Source organism: Dendropsophus ebraccatus, chromosome 2 (genome assembly GCF_027789765.1).
Source record: "Dendropsophus ebraccatus isolate aDenEbr1 chromosome 2, aDenEbr1.pat, whole genome shotgun sequence".
NCBI classification, from domain to species: Eukaryota; Metazoa; Chordata; class Amphibia; order Anura; family Hylidae; genus Dendropsophus; species Dendropsophus ebraccatus.
The window spans coordinates 100,799,930-100,816,493 of NC_091455.1; the positions used below are offsets into that span (position 1 = coordinate 100,799,930).

At 45.1% G+C, this 16,564-nt stretch overlaps 1 protein-coding gene across 2 annotated transcripts; it reads right to left on the reverse strand.

Annotated features, from left to right (window-relative positions):
* Nucleotides 1-865: 865 nt before the first annotated feature.
* BPHL (biphenyl hydrolase like) lies at nucleotides 866-15,448 on the reverse strand. Of its 2 annotated transcripts, none has more exons than XM_069958085.1 (7): nucleotides 15,237-15,448; nucleotides 10,305-10,408; nucleotides 5,131-5,297; nucleotides 3,638-3,791; nucleotides 1,910-2,041; nucleotides 1,642-1,765; nucleotides 866-1,028 (listed from the first exon to the last, which is right to left on the reverse strand). In XM_069958085.1, the coding sequence occupies exons 1-7, from the start codon at nucleotides 15,335-15,337 to the stop codon at nucleotides 935-937; spliced, it is 876 nt and encodes a 291-aa protein (XP_069814186.1). In that variant the 5' UTR covers nucleotides 15,338-15,448; the 3' UTR covers nucleotides 866-934. The 2 variants fall into 2 exon arrangements, with proteins under 2 accessions (XP_069814186.1, XP_069814187.1); XM_069958086.1 differs by having other exon boundaries at nucleotides 15,211-15,293.
* Nucleotides 15,449-16,564: the final 1,116 nt, after the last annotated feature.

A 16,564-nucleotide genomic window follows, 5' to 3' on the forward strand; every position in this document is an offset into this window, starting at 1 on the left:
AGATTACAAAGGGGTCAATTTTTTTTTTAATAGCGCAGTTAGACACAAATATATAAGTTAAAATAGTGACAGAATGTATTACCTTTATCTAAAACATACAAATATTTCTACAGTAGATTTTCTCTGTTGGTTACACTACCGGTTTTGGCTAAAATACTGACTAAAATACTGTGTGTGAACCTATCCTTAATAAAGTGCTAATAACTTAGGACTTAAAGAGTCACTCTCGTGAATTTTTTTTTGCAGAAATCAATAGTCCAGGCGATTTTAAGAAACTTTGTAATTGGGTTTATTAGCCGAAAAATGAATTTTTATCATGAAAAAGCAGTTTGAAGCTCTCCCCCCTGTCTTCATTGTTCTCCTATTGAGAGAGGGAAATAAAACACCAAAACAGGACAACAAAGAGTTAATCTACAAATACATCACCGGCTATCTTCTCTAACAGTCAGCACTGACCTCTCTAACCTCTGAATACAGCTTCACCCAGCTCTGTGTTTGTGTAACCCTTTGTTCTCAGCTCTCTGCTGCTGGCTAACTCCCTCCTCCCCTCTTTATAGAACAGACAGGTTGTGTCTGATGTAACAAGTCACAATTCCCTGATTTTTTTGCAGTGGATGACAGAAAGAAGAGGAGGGGGGGGGGGGGGACCTGGGAAAAGGCTTTTTAAATGCAGATAATGGCATATTTGCCTAATAAACCAAATTACAAAGTTTCTTGAAATCGCCTGGACTATTGATTTCTGCAAAAAAAAAAAAAAAATCACGGTCCAGCAGTTGTGTACAGGACACTGATGTGTTCTTTCTCAACTACAAAGTGCAGTATGTCATGGCAGCTGTGATTTCAGTAGTTTATAGCGATATTCCAATAGTTTTTTAAATGTATTTTTTATTAACAACCAGGCTGTAAGATACTTCTACACAGGGTTACAAAGAAGTTAGGCTGAGCATAGGAAATCTTCAACTATTCTATTGAACTCTTCCGCATATCTTAGATGAAGATTATGTTTGCCCTCCGGCATAAGGTGTAGCCTGTGAAAAACAAGTTTGACCATTTAAGAAATTAATATGGTTTAAAGAAACACATCATTCAGAAAAGAACATTACATAGTAAGTCACTGCAGTGCTGGATTCATAGCTACACTGCTCTCTGACATAAAAACATGCCTTGTGCTAGACCACAGAAATTATAGAGACACTCTGGGGACAGCAGAATGACATGGATTTAGGGGTGAGTAAAGTTTTATACAGCTTCCAGACGTCAGTGACCTGGGAGCCGGAGAAGCAGGCGGGAGTGTGGCCCGGTAATGTATAAACTTGTGTAAAGCCTGGTAGCTGTTGGGTCAATAAGGCAGTGGCTACATTTTCGTAGTGGAATGAAAAATCAGCTGGGAGAATGCAGACCCATAGGCAATGACAGGACAGAGCATTGCAGCGGATTTCACTATGAACTCGCAACATGAAATCTGCTGTGAATTCGGTATGTGGGAACGTACCCTTTACATTATACCAATCAGCAGAGACAAGCAAAATGTGGTCTGGATCAAACAAAAAACTACTTCTACATTCAGTATATCAATGATTTGCAACCAAAACTTTTATCCCATAAAGATACTATGGTAGAATTTTCATTAAAATCACTCACCTTGAATTTTTCACTTGTTGATGTAGAAACTGTGGGTGAAACAATGGGACCATAGAATCCTTCATACCATGAATTATTAACGTTGGGCAACCAATAAGTGGAAGCAAATGTCGACAGATATTACCTGACAAGTAATGACAATATAACAATATTACCCTGACACATTCTGAATCTCAGTCTAATGAAGGTCACTGTGCATAGCTAACACTTTATAAGCAGGGAATTGTTAACAACTTACAATGAGTAAAACCAAAGATTATGTCTTTACCGTCAGATTTGCTGGTAAAATGAGCCATACTTTCCACCCATGCTGAAAATGTGTTGGCAAAATACTCCTTTCCATAGAGATCTTCCATGGGCTTCCTCATCTTCGGACTCCAGTTTCTTACATCTTTTACAGCTAGTTAATACCAAAAGGCAAAACTGCATTAATCCCTAAAATCTGGATTTCACTATAGAACAAGTATGCTATTTAACATACAGTAATAATCTCCTCACTGTATACTATGGAACTGTATTGTGCCTTTCCTCTGTTATTCCTCCTGGAAGTGTATGAATAATTGTTATCAATCCACCAGTCAATAAGATGTTCCAACACTCTCTGAAAGGACACTGATTAAACAGGAGGATGGAAACAGCCACTTCTCAATTGCTTTATACATTTCCAGAATAAGTAAAAGATGAAGATTGCAACACTAAGATTTCAAAAAACATGCTCCTGAACTGAATTTTAATGAAAATAAGAGTCTTCTAAAACACAAGTCAGGAGAGCTGACAGGTGGTCTTTAGGTTACATGTACTGTACATCAATACAATAATCGTACATATGTGGTCATATTCTAATGCAGGTTTAATTATAGTGTCATATGTATTATAAATGAAGGAGTCAAGGATGAACTGTAGTTTTACTGTTGACCTTTTTTTACACTTATAAATTTCTAGGAATGCACATTCACCCGATAATCTGTCCATGTAAAAGGGCCAGCGGTCAGATGTAAGGCTGATAAGGATGATTTTACAGGCAGCACAAACAATCAAAGCAGATGACAAGCTGGTGTTTGATTGCTTGTCAACTAATTTGATCCTTTGTACTGATTTTAGCCACACATCTGTCTAAACAGGAGATATGCGGCCTATAACAATATATTTTAATGGCCGCACAAATGACACAACTATCATTTGTGCAGCCTGGCTGCATGCCTTGTAGAGGTACTGCTGATCTTGCTGATCAGCGCCCATTTGAGCCTGTAGAGATGGCCGCATATCCTGCTGTTTAAAAGGACCTTCAAAGTCCTCGTTTGCATTGCCTCCAGACGTGCAGCTATTTAAGCTAATTTCTATGGGCAGCACATTCCCTGTTTACACAGGGAAATGTGTAGCAAATGGCAATTTTGAAGCCATACAAAAGATGCGATCAGCCGATAAGTGCATCAGAATCTGTTCCAAGGTTAGGGTACCTGAATGGCGACAGATAAACTGTTGCACATTCTGCAGCTTGCACCCGCCCGTGGACTGTGGTGGTCCCACGCGTTTCTGCCCGTGTCACAAACTCCATTCTATGCAGGGGCGAATTCCGACGTCCGTCCAAAGAATGAACAGGTTCTTTGGATGGACGACGGAATCCGCCCATGCATAGAATAAAGTTTATGACATGGGTGGAAATGCGTGTGCCCACCACAGTCCGCGGGCGGGTGCAAGCTGCAGAATGTGTGACAGGTTATCCGACACCATACATAGAATGGAGTTTATGACACGGGCAGAAACGCGTGCACCCGCCACAGTCCGCGGGCGGGTGCGAGCTGCGGAATGCGCAACGGGTTATCCGGTGCCATTCCGTAGTGTGCAGGTACCCTAAAAGAGTGATGACAATATGTAGTTACTGTTAATATTTACTAGATGTAACAATGTGCACCACACAGTGTTTCCCTTACAGCTACTCTATATCAATGAAACAAGTGTTCTGTGAATGCACTTTATAGAAGCTAAATCTTCTCACCGTTATAAAGAGCTATATCCTCTTCTGTGACATAAGCATTGGCTCCCCAGATCACAAGCTTATTGATGAGTGAGGGGTAAGTCCCAGCTGCTATAAGTGAAGTTATACCGCCGTCGCTCCATCCTAGCAAGGAAAATCTCTTAAAATTCAAAGCCTGAAAAAAGGTTATTACAATAAAAGATTTTTTTTTCTGTGTTGCTGTACAATTTATCTCAGGCAGCCTAAAGCCCCTATTCCACGGGTCGTTTAAAGGAGCAATATCGTTCGTATTCGGCCGATATCGAACGATATTCGGCCGCTACGAACGATATTCGTCCCGTGGAATAGAGTGCAACGATCAGCCGACATTGTTCATGTCGGCTGATCGTTGCAGTCGCTTGTTTTTCAACATGTTGAAAAACAAGCGACTGATATAGCAGCGATTTGCTGCCGTCGCTCCGTTGAATAGGAGCATCGGCAGCAGACGCTGCTATATCCTATGGGCTGCCTGGACGATCAGCGATCCCCCGGGCAGCCCCCCCGCAGCTCCCCGCCGCCCCCTCCCGCACTCACCCGCTCGCTGCAGCCGCGTTGAATAGCGGCGGCAGCGAGCGGGGAACGAGGAGCAAACGAGCGCTAATAGCGCTCGTTTGCTCCTCCAAACGACTCGTGGAATAGGGGCATAACATACAAACTCCCTAATAAATATACATTAACATGCTGGCCATACACTTAAGATAAGTGTCATACTTCCCTTTTGTTGGTTACAATGGATCACCTGACTTTTGTGTACAATAAACATTTTCTAAGGGTCCTATTCCACGGGCCGAGGAGGGCCCGATTAACGATGTAAACGAGCGGCGATCTGCTAGATCGCTGCTCGTTTACTGGGCCTATTCCACGGCCCGATGATCGTTGAGCGAGGGCTGAAAGGACATCGTTACCGATGTCCTTGCAGCCCTTGCAGCAGCAGTAATACATTACCTGCAGGTCTTCTCCGTGCTGTCTTTATCCCAGGGTCCCACGCGCTCTATCTTCTGAATGGCCGGTCAGCTGACAGGCCACACCCGGCGGGATCACTTGAGTATAGGGGGCTCTAAAGGGGGGTCAGGAGCCTGTCACCCCGTCACCGGGAGTGACAGGTCCTCTTTAAAGCGGAAGTCATGGCAGACCTATTTTTTTCCACAAGCGCTGGGGGAAGGGGAGGATAAAACATGCTCCCGGCTCCAGCGCTGGTGGCTGCATACTGCCGATCCAGTCCCCGGCCGCTTCATGGTCTGAGAGGGTTCATGACGTGTCAGGTCTGCTAAGCCAGTCAGCAGCTGAAGCGTGACCCCGCTATGGCTGCTGACCTGACATGTCACGACCTGGGTGGCCACTCACAACAGAAAGCGGCCAGGGACAGGATCGGCATGTTTTTTCGTTTATCATCCCCCTCCCCGAATGACTATCCCTGAATGACTATCATCATAATATTTCTGGTTTTTAAGTATTTTTAGTTTTTAGTATTTTACCTGCATCAAATCTACAGCATCCTTTGCATCCCTTGAAAAAAAGTCTGGAGGGTAGTCTCGAGCTGGTGGGATAGAGAGACCATATCCTCGAGGGTCCCATCCAATGATAGTGAAAATTTCTTTATTAAGGAATTTGAGTTGTGGTCCAAAATCAGTTTGACTGCATCCTAGTAACATAGGAAAGCTGCATAAACACTGAGAATTAGATGTTATATAAAAAGTACATATGTACACCATTTTCATATATGAAGCAAAACCCTGTCAGCATGGGCAAAGCCTCAGTGGAACAGGGTAACATCACACGTACCAGATTCGCAGTTTGCAGTGAAATCTGCTGCAAATCCTGGTACTGTCACTTCAATGGGGTTACATACCCGCAGCAGAATAAAATGAGTATGTAATGCCGGCCCCTTTAACCGCCCCAACTCGCAGCATACATCACCTGCTCCGTGGCTGCATGTGAGGCTCCCGTCTCCTGTGGGTCCCGCTCAGCCAATCAGTGCACGGTCCCGCCTCACATGCAGCCACAGTGCGGAGCAGGTAATGTATGCTGCGGGCAGTTAAAGATCTGTTATGGTCTTACACCCTATGATCTTTTAGGGTCCATCTGTGGGGACCTCACCAATCATGACAACAGAGCCTTTGGGGTCCTATTACAGTGGAAACCACATAGAAGTGAACATAGAAGGGAAAATATACCCTTAAGAAATTCATTTAGAGGTTCACTTTTTTGCCACACAGATGTGTCAGTTGCTTTGGATAAGTCTCTTTGAGCTTGCCACTGGGCATAAATAATGCCCTCCTTGCCAGGTGTGGGAGTTTTGGTGGGCGGCTCTCTCTTTGCAGGTTTGATCTGGTACCATGTTCTTTCCAGTTCAGTTTTCCATTCAGTTTTTTTATTTATTTCCAAAATATGCATATTTTTTTATGACATTTTTTCTCTTTCTCTTCACCAATGTAGACTATTTTGCGCAGATGCATCACAGACAGTTTAAATAAAGAAAACATTTAAACACAGGTTGTAACTAGAGATGAGGGAACCTTGAGCATGCTCGAGTCTATCCGAACCCGAACTTTCGGCATTTAATTAGCGGTGGCTGCTGAATATGGATAAAGCCCTAAGGCTATGTGGAAATCATGGATATAGTCATTGGCTGTATCCATGTTTTCCAGACAACCTTAGAGCTTTATCCAAGTTCAGCAGCCCCAGCTAATCACATACTGAACGTTCGGGTTCGGATCAACTCGAACCCGAACCTGGTTCGCTCATCTCTAGTTGTAATGTAATAAAATTAGTAAAAAGCAAAAGTGGGGTGAATATTTTCACAAGCCACTGTACATAATGCACTGAAACTAGTAAGTTCAAAAGAAAGCTGAGTAAGAGCCTCTGTGTCATAGCAACAAAGAATTCTATTACTAATAGAGCTTAAAATCCAGACTCGGGGTAAAAATAGCATTTCGCTAAATAGAAGGAAAACAGGAGTTTTTAAGAAGACCTAGGCATAAAGAAGAACTATAGCATGTAGTCTAAACAGTCCTTTGTGTGGCAATAGTCATCTGCATAATGTTAATACTCTGCCTATGGAAGGGAGCAAAGAGGTAATATACCCTTATGCAGCAACATCATATACTTCATTGTGCTGTAGAGGATAAGCCATACCCTTTACTTCACCTGTGGAAGGGAGTAATGTGTATGGCTGATGAGGAATGTACCCTATGAAAAGAGCCATATGCATAATACCATTACTCCATCTGAGTAAGGGCGTAACACACCTGGCTGTGTAGCAATGTTAGAACCCCTAATGAAGAGGTACAGAGTCATCTAGGTAACACAAGTATTCAGCTCCAGTGTTGCAATCACAGGTGCCCCAAGATGTTTCCCAGAGACATCTGCATAACATTATTAGGGTACTATTACACTGAACGATAGTCGGCTGAATCGGCCCGATTCGGACGATTATCGCTCAATGTAATAAATCCAACAATCAGCCAATGACAACGATCTTGATATAATAATGATGATCGTTGATATAATAATAGCGGTGCGTGGCCGGCGACTGACGATATACATTACCTGTCCACGTTCCAGGGCTGCTGCTGCGGTCTTCTTCTCCACGGGTCCTGCGCGCTCTAGCTTCAGAGTGGCCTGTCAGCTGACAGGCCGCGGCGGTACCGGCCTGTGATTGGCTGAGCGGCCTGTCAGTTGACAGGCCGCTCTGAAGCTAGAGCGCGCGGGACCCGTGGAGAAGAAGACCGCAGCAGCAGCCCTGGAACGTGGATGGGTAATGTATGTAGGTTAAACAAGGGCTGCAAGGACATCGGTAACGATGTCCCTGCAGCTCTTGTTTAACAATTATCGGGCCGTGTAATAGGTCCAGTAAACGAGCGACGATCTAGCAGATCGCTGCTCGTTTACAAGTATTTTTGGGCCCCCATCGGCCCGTGTAATACCACCCTTACACTGCCTATGGAAGAGGGTCATGTGTCTGTCTGCATAGCAAGACACAGTCATCTGTGTAGCACCATTACTCCACCTATGCAAAGAGCATAATGTGCCCACCTGTGATGCAGTAAAGCATAATCTGCACAACATTAGTAAAATGTGTTCATCTGCATAACCACATCAGGTACACCAAGGAGCAGTACTGAGTGACCTGCCTGACACTATTAGTCCACCTATGAAAGGGGGAAATACGCCGAACAATGTAGCAACAAGTGCTCCTGGCTGCAGTGGAGGATCATGTTTATAACACTATTATACCCCCTGCTAGAAGTGGCAATGTGACTGTTCAGGTATCTGTGGCAGGTATTCCATGTAGAAGCCACTCTGGCTAGTGCCAGAAAAAGGGTTGAAAGAGATGGCGTGCAGCGTCAAGAGTAAATAAAATTCTATATTATATGTAAGGGCAGAGTAAGGGTGTGTTCACACATACAGGATCTGCAGCAGATTTGATAGCACAGATTTCAATGTGTAGATTCAAAGCATATCAAATCTGCTGCAGATCCTGTATGTGTAAACGCACCCTTAATGGTCTTTTTCTGCAAATTTTTAAGAGGGTGGTAAAAGGACAAGGAAGCATTGTTCTTCTAATGGTAGCATGTGAGACATACCACATGGCCATGTTCACACGCCGTTCTGTGACCCGGCCAGGTCACGTATCGGCCAGTGTCAGAGAAGATGATCCCGGCCGATAATGCAGTATCGGCGGGATGATCTTCACTTCTGTAGAATTCGGATGCGGGCTCATCCAAATTTCCCGCTGCACACAATGGAGCATGCAGCCGGAGCCGCACGCTCCATTGTGTGAACTGACAGGTTATCTGGGGGCGCAGAAAACTGATATGTCACTTTTTTGCAGGGCCGCTAGCGATCCCAGCCGGAGTGTACACTATTGGGGAGATTTATGAAAGAGTGTAAATATACACCTGGTGTAAGCTGCCCCCACCAACCAATCACAGCTCAGCTTTCAGCTCTGGTAAAATATAAGAGGAGCTGTAATTGGTTGCTGTGGGCAGTTTACACCAGGTGTATATTTACTCTCTTTCATAAATCTCCCCCTATGTGTATACACTCCCGTTGGGATTCCCTCTAGCTGCAGCACAATAAAAGTTCAGTATTAATCACGGCCGTTGTTGAAAATCAGCAACAATGGCCGTGGTTAAAACTGAACTTACGTTGTGTAAACATAGCCTACGTATGGAATGCATCTGTTTGCAAAGGAAGGTTGTTAAGAGATGCTGCATACACAGAAGGCTGGACCATGACCACAAATGGAGGCTGTGGGGAAGGCAGACATAAAATAGGGCTTAATACACCCTAAGGATAATGCCTATTATGCAGAAAAAAATTGTGTGCATGGGTGGGATTAAAGACTTAAGCGTTGGCCACCTTATAGTAAAATTGCTCAGTATACAGTATTAGTAAGTGTACTCAATATATATACTTACAGCAGCTCCCTGTGTACCTCATAGAGCTAATATCAGACTCCCCTCCTCCAGGCAGGGCTGCCCTGCTCTGTGGTGTTTTGGTCCATAAGATTGCTTACATGGAGAACCATGTGACCAGGCCCCACCCCCAGTGTCCACCACTGAGCCTGTATAGGTCTATGGAGGACACAGTGGACAGGGCCTGGTCACATGCTCCTCCATGTCAGCCATTTTATGGACTGAAACAAAACAGAGCAGGGCAGCCCAGCCTGGTGAAGGGGATTCTGATTTTAGACAGGGAGCTGCTGTCAGTATATACATTGAGCACACTTACTAATATTTTGTACTGACCTATTTTACTAAAAAGTGTCCAACACCTTTAAGGATTGGGAAGGGAGGAGACTGTGTGTTAAAAGAAAGTAAATGGTGTGCAGAGTGCCAACAGCAGGGAAAAGATGGAGTGCTATATGCACTGTGTACAAGAACATGTCCCTGGAAGATTCAGCATAGCTAGGCCTAAAGCCAGGGGCTACATTTCAGGTGGCAGGCAGATGGATTGGTAAAATCCTACAGGTAAGCAGGAAAAAGCCTTAGCAGCAACATGGGATGAGAGAGAAAGAGTGCTGAAAGGGGGGCAGAGCAAATGTGAAGAGATTTAATGGCATATAACCCACCCAAGGATGCTCGGCCACCACATGGGAAGGCCAGGGATAGGGAAGACACTAGGCTACAAGGCACAGAAAGGCTGAGCCATGAACAGGGCAGAGAAGGTGTGTAAGAGAACTGTAATGGATGTGCCCCAATGGTACAAAAACAGGTGAAAAGTGACTCTTATAGTTGGCAGAACCCATTGCCACTGACCAGTTTGGCCGATGGTATAAGGAGGGGGGCATATAAGCTTCCCCTCTCCATAGGGAATACATGAATGTTCGGCTGAGACAAATTGTATGGTGAGGTCAGTAGAGATAACTGTCTGAATACATTAGGGTGCTTGCATGTGCCATTACAAGGAGTAGTAGGTGTAAACAGATCAGAGTCTGCTCCCCTGGGTTGGTCGTACATACAGGCACGACATTCATATGCGCATAGTATTAGGAACTCAAGCCAAGGAATAGCTACCACCAGCCGATGATCAAATGCAGGACTTGGCAGAAAGATAGTGAACTAGCGCTGTACAAAGTAAAGTATATTACTATTTACCTCATTTTATACACCAATAGTACTACTACAATTTGTTAAATTCACACCTAGAGCACCAGGAAGTAGCAGAACTGCATGATCTCCACATCCTGTGCGCTGATAATGCAGATTGGCACCATTAACTTGTATTCTTCCAGATGTGATCATTGTGCTGTAAAATAAAATATATATTAAATTGAGGAAATAAAAATCCTTTAGCACTGTTGCAGTTGTTACTTAAAGGGCTTGTTTGGGATTTTTCAATAAACTAGCATTGCTTTGACTTCTGTGGGTGTTGTATGTTCTATATACACTTTCAGTATTTATTTCCAGCACCTCTTGTGTTCTCTGGCTCAGTCACATGACCCCTCTGCTTGTAATATGTTTGCTTCCTTTGAAACAATTACATTTTGATGCCCCTGGCATATGCTAGGGAGGAGGCGCAGATTCTACCGGGGGTGTGCTAGCTATAACCCCTGCTTGCCTGATGGAACGGCAGTGGGTGCAGCAAGGCAGGGAGGAAACAAGGCCTCCTCTCGCTCCAGGCGTAGAGGCGGACGGATTAGCTAAGCAGGCTTTATTTAAGACTGGTGTACAAGTATGCCAGTCTTAATAAATGTCCCCCATTATTATTACTGTACTGTAAATCAGCAATTTTGGACTCTTGAAGCATGCTGAATCGATAGCTAAGTCAGCACTGACAATGAATTGGTTCCATATGATCTGGTTGCAGGGAGCACTGAACCACCAATGATGCGTAGCAGTCCCATTTAAATATCAGTTTTGATGGCCATGTTTTCCTAAGTTTACTGTATGTTCCGCAGATTATGATAAAGTATCAAATTTTTTTAAAGCACTCAGTATCGATAGTAGTTTTCAAATTTTGATGCATTGTGCATCTCTAAAAGCATGTCACCATTATACCCTACAGCCATAGAGGTATATTCTCCGGAGTAATAATTTACTATCGCACAGCCTGATGGATGATTTTGGATTTGGCAGATGCCCTAAGAATGTCACGTATTGGAATACATAGGTGGAGATAAGGCTGGGCCAGAAGATTTTTCTTAAATCGAAAATTAAACGAAAAAAAAATTCTACGCTCTGCCTGCAGGGGGAGCCAGCCATCAGTGGCCTCCCCATGCAGACTACATAGAGAGAGGAACAGCACAGCGTCCAACTCCACAGAATTGACCTCTTTGAGCTGAGGCGTGCCCATTGGCACACTGAGGCAGGCAGGCAGGATTCTGACACTTTTACTCAGTGTGAACATACCCTTAGGGTCTAAGCCCCTTATTTCAAGAGATTTTTTATATAACGCTGGGAATAGAGTAAAATGAAACATTAAAGAGATACTCTGGCATCATAAAATTGTTTTATATCCCTATAAAAAATAAGTGACACTCACCTCCCCCAGTCCCTCACAGAATCTCTTCCAGACCCTTCTAGTCCCACACTCCTCACCGTTTGTTCCGCTAGACAATGTCCACTCAGACAATCACTGACCGCAGCAGTGTCCCATCTTAGCTGCTGACTGGCTGAGCAGACAGGTCCTGCTGAGATGTCTTATCCCAGAAACAGGAACAAGTGGTGAAGGGTGGAGACTAAGAGGTGCTGGAGCAGATGCTGCAGGGAACTGGGGTAGGAGAACATGATTATTTTTTACAGCGTTCCTTGCATGATATAAAAAACAAATTATGATGCCAGAATACCCTTTTAATGCTTCAGCACACCAAGAAATTTTGGACTACTGCATGTTCCCAAGTTTGTGGAAACAGTTTGTTCAGCCCTTTTCTGTTGCACCATTAGGGCCCTATTACAAGAAGTGATAACCTGCCAAATCGGGCCAATTCGGCAGATTATTGCTTTGTGTAATAAATAGAATGATCAGCCGATGACATTGATCATCTGATCAAGTCTTTTGGTCCCGACTAGAGATGAGCGAACCTCGAGCATGCTCGAGTCGATCCAAACCCGAACTTTTGGCATTTGATTAGCGGTGGCTGCTGAACTTGGATAAAGCCCTAAGGCTATGTGGAAATCATGGATATAGTCAGTGGCTGTATCCATGTTTTCCAGACAACCTTAGAGCTTTATCCAAGTTCAGCATCCCCAGCTAACCAAATACCGAATGTTCAGGTTCGGATCGACTCGAACCCGGTTCGCTCATCTCTAGTCCTGACCCAAAATCATTGGCTGTTGACCGTAAACCGCTTTGTGTAAAAGTGGTGTGCGGGCGACAGCTTACAAATGTGTAAAGAAAAACTGTATACGTTACCTCTCCAAGATCCCTGGTGTCTTCCTGGTTTCTCCATGCTCCTGGCAGCCACCGGTATCACTTTATAGCCGGTCTGTGAAGTGACAGGACGTTCAGCCAATCACTTGCCAGGATGGCGGTGACGACCAGTGATTGGCTGAGCAGCCTGTTACTTCTGAGACTGTCTCTAAAGTTGTACCGGCGGCTGTGGGGAGTGTGGAGAAGCAGAAAGACACCGGGGAGTGTGGAGAGGTAACCTATACAGTTTATTATTTACTATATAGAGCAAGGGCTGCACGGACACCAACGTCTTTGGGAATAACTAGAACGGGGATTGCATGCAGAGTTCACGCTGCGTTTTTTCTGTACGTTTAACGGATCCATTTAATGGTAAAAATGGATGGAAAACCGGATGTAACTGTGTGTTTTCAACTTATCATTTTTCTACTGACTTCCATAATAATAATAATAATAATAATAATAAAAAAAAAAAAACAACCAGATCAAAACGCACCTTTTTTTAGCAAACATAAAACCGTGGCCAACCATGTTTTGTGTACCCTAAGAAAATGAATGCGTTTTGATATTTTTATAATAGAAGTCAATAGGAAAACAGATCTAAACAAAAGCACACACATATATCTGTGGTGGAAAAGGAGAAATATGCAGTCGCACTCACCCTTAGACTTTCAGCTTAGCGGCTTTATTACAATTCACAGAGCTCGGGGAGGGAGAGGGTTCAGGTGTGTACGCGTCCTGGGACGGCCGTTTCGGGGATACGCCCCCTTTGTCGACCAGGTGATCACCTGGTCGACAAAGGGGGCGTATCCCCGAAACGGCCGTCCCAGGACGCGTACACACCTGAACCCTCTCCCTCCCCGAGCTCTGTGAATTGTAATAAAGCCGCTAAGCTGAAAGTCTAAGGGCGAGTGCGACTGCATATTTCTCCTTTTCCACTTCAGTACCTCTCTGCTCTGTAGTGTGCACCCCCTCTCAGCAGCCTCATTCACAGTTGCAGTTCGGTCCTAAGGACTGGTCCTTGGCTTCCATCCATAATAGTGCACAGTCCGGGAGCGGTGCAGGCTTCTACACCTCACTACCTACACACATATATCTGTTTTTTTTTTTATTTGCTTTTACCATTAAATGGATTTGATAAACAGACAGCAAAAACGCAGGGTTAACCCAACCTGACCTCCCAAATGCTCTTGTATAAATGGCTAACAATGAGTGGAGAGGAGGTCACAATAGCAAAAGTATACAGTTCTCTATGACCTCAATGTGCTGCTCCTGGCTGCCATTGTTTGGTGATGTTCAGTGCCAACTTAGGGCCACTTTTTGGAGCACCATTTACCCTATAGTAATATGCCATCAGCACCATTGGCACATAAGGCCCCTGCTGCCTATGACCACAGGGGGCAGTGCTGACTGCAGAGGAGCCTGGATCACTGCATACAGCTGTACGGACACTACAGGCAGGCGCCATATACTTGTACGGACACTGCAGGCAGGCGCCATATACCTGTACGGACACTACAGGCAGGCACCATTCCGCTGTATGGACACTACAGGCAGGTGCCATTCCGCTGTACGGACACTACAGGCAGGCGCCATATACCTGTACGGACACTACAGGCAGGCGCCATATACCTGTACGGACACTACAGGCAGGCGCCATATACCTGTACGGACACTGCAGGCAGGCGCCATATACCTGTACGGACACTGCAGGCAGGCGCCATATACCTGTACGGACACTGCAGGCAGGCGCCATATACCTGTATGGACACTACAGGCAGGCGCCATTCCGCTGTACAGACACTACAGGCAGGCGCCATATACCTGTATGGACACTACAGGCAGGCACCATTCCGCTGTACGGACACTACAGGCAGGCGCCATATACCTGTATGGACACTACAGGCAGGCGCCATTCCGCTGTACGGACACTACAGGCAGGCATCATATACCTGTACGGACACTACAGGCAGGCGCCATATACCTGTATGGACACTACAGGCAGGCGCCATTCCGCTGTACGGACACTACAGGCAGGCGCCATATACCTGTATGGACACTACAGACAGGCGCCATTCCGCTGTACGGACACTACAGGCAGGCGCCATTCCGCTGTACGGACACTACAGGCAGGCGCCATATACCTGTATGGACACTACAGGCAGGCGCCATTCCGCTGTACGGACACTACAGGCAGGCGCCATATACCTGTATGGACACTACAGACAGGCGCCATTCCGCTGTACGGACACTACAGGCAGGCACCATTCCGCTGTATGGACACTACAGGCAGGCGCCATATACCTGTATGGACACTACAGACAGGCGCCATTCCGCTGTACGGACACTACAGGTAGGCGCCATATACCTGTATGGACACTACAGACAGGCGCCATTCCGCTGTACGGACACTACAGGCAGGCACCATTCCGCTGTACGGACACTACAGGCAGGCGCCATTCCGCTGTACGGACACTACAGGCAGGCGCCATTCCGCTGTACGGACACTACAGGCAGGCGCCATATACATCTGGCTAATAGCAAACTACGGGAAGCGAGAGGTGTACGCCATCCACCCAATACTGTCAGGCAATGACTATTAGCAGCTCGTATTTGCACGGCGCCTCTCACAGAAGATCCTATTCTTTATGAGGAGACGCGTCTATTACATACTATATGCCCGCTAGTGCAGCACATACACATGAAGGGTCAGCGCCTATGTTACCAGTAAGAGAGTGCGGGTGTGCCGGGCTGTGGTGTCCTCAGTACCCGGCCCAGGAGCCGTACAGACGAGCCCAACGACACCCCTGACCAGGACAGCGCCATATTTACACCGCAGCAGCCGACCCCTTGCAGTAGCTTCCCGTTGCCCTGCGGCTTCGGACTAAATGACAAATCGCAACCCACAGTGCATGGAGGTTACACACCGCCCCCCACAGGCGCCTCCCTGCTACACAGCCTGCTCTCATGTCATGTCTGCATGGACACAGCATCATATTAGTGTGTGTATATTATATACACTGTGTACTGCTCTACAATGCTATGTCCATTACACGCACACATTGGCCCACGTTTATCAGAGGGTGTAAATTGCCACAGCAACCAATCACCGCTTCTCTTTCATTTTACCAGAGCTGGAAGCTGAGCTGTGATTGGTTGCTTTGAGCAGTTTATACCAGTGTAGATTTTACACCCTTTGATAAAGCTCCCATGGAGTCCATGGTGTATATATATATATATATATATACCCACGCACCCCAGCATAAAAAGTACTACAACGGTAGGAATGTTTTTGTACACACGGCAACCACTGCCCAGCTTTCATTTTACCAGGGCTCCTAAATATTTAAAAGTGATACTGTCCCCCACATTACTCTATATGCAGTTCTCTGCAACATCCACAAGGTAAGGTTGCCTTTACAGATTTATCTGACAGATTTTTGAAGCCAAAGCCAGAAATGGATTTGAGAAGAGGAGAAATCTCAGTCTTTCCTTTATGATCTGTTCCTTGTTTATAGTCTGTTCCTGGCTTTGGCTTCAAAAATCTGTCTGTGTAAAGGCAGCATTAGATGCTGCACACTCAATATACCTGTATAACACTTCCGTGTGTCTTCTTTCTTTAAAATCACTTGACTTCATCAGTGGACAGTGGCACCTAGGCAGTGGATTCACAGCAGTTGAGCCTATGTCACCACCTGCTCAACCAAGTAGTACAGCCTCGAAATATACCTATAACAGTTTTGATTATGTTCACATAACATTTTTTCTATTTTATTTTTTTTTCAAAATGACAGTCATATTTTTGAGTACCAAATGATGTCCGTCATTACAAAGATGGCTGCCGGTACATTATTCTAGTTCTGGCCCTTTTGGGTGTGGTTCTTTTGTGAAGGTCAATTGAATTAATAAGACAGTGAAAGGACGGTGAAAAAAAAAAAATTGAACTACACATAACATCCGAAAATAATGTCTAGAATTCAAAACACTGTGTATTGGGCATCAGAGATTCTATTGACTTCCATGCATTTCATTGACTTATTATTGACAATTATA

What these genes read in the sequence shown, in the direction of transcription:
- BPHL (XM_069958085.1), bottom strand. Translation starts at nt 15,337, where the DNA reads ATGGCGCTGTCCTGGTCAGGGGTGTCGTTGGGCTCGTCTGTACGGCTC. An exon ending in ATGCTGTAGATTTGATGCAG is followed by an intron (nt 3,792 to 5,130) that starts GTAAAATACTAA and finishes ACCTTTTTTCAG; the next exon opens with GCTTTGAATTTTAAGAGATT. An exon ending in CAACAAGTGAAAAATTCAAG is followed by an intron (nt 1,029 to 1,641) that starts GTGAGTGATTTT and finishes TGTTTTTCACAG; the next exon opens with GCTACACCTTATGCCGGAGG.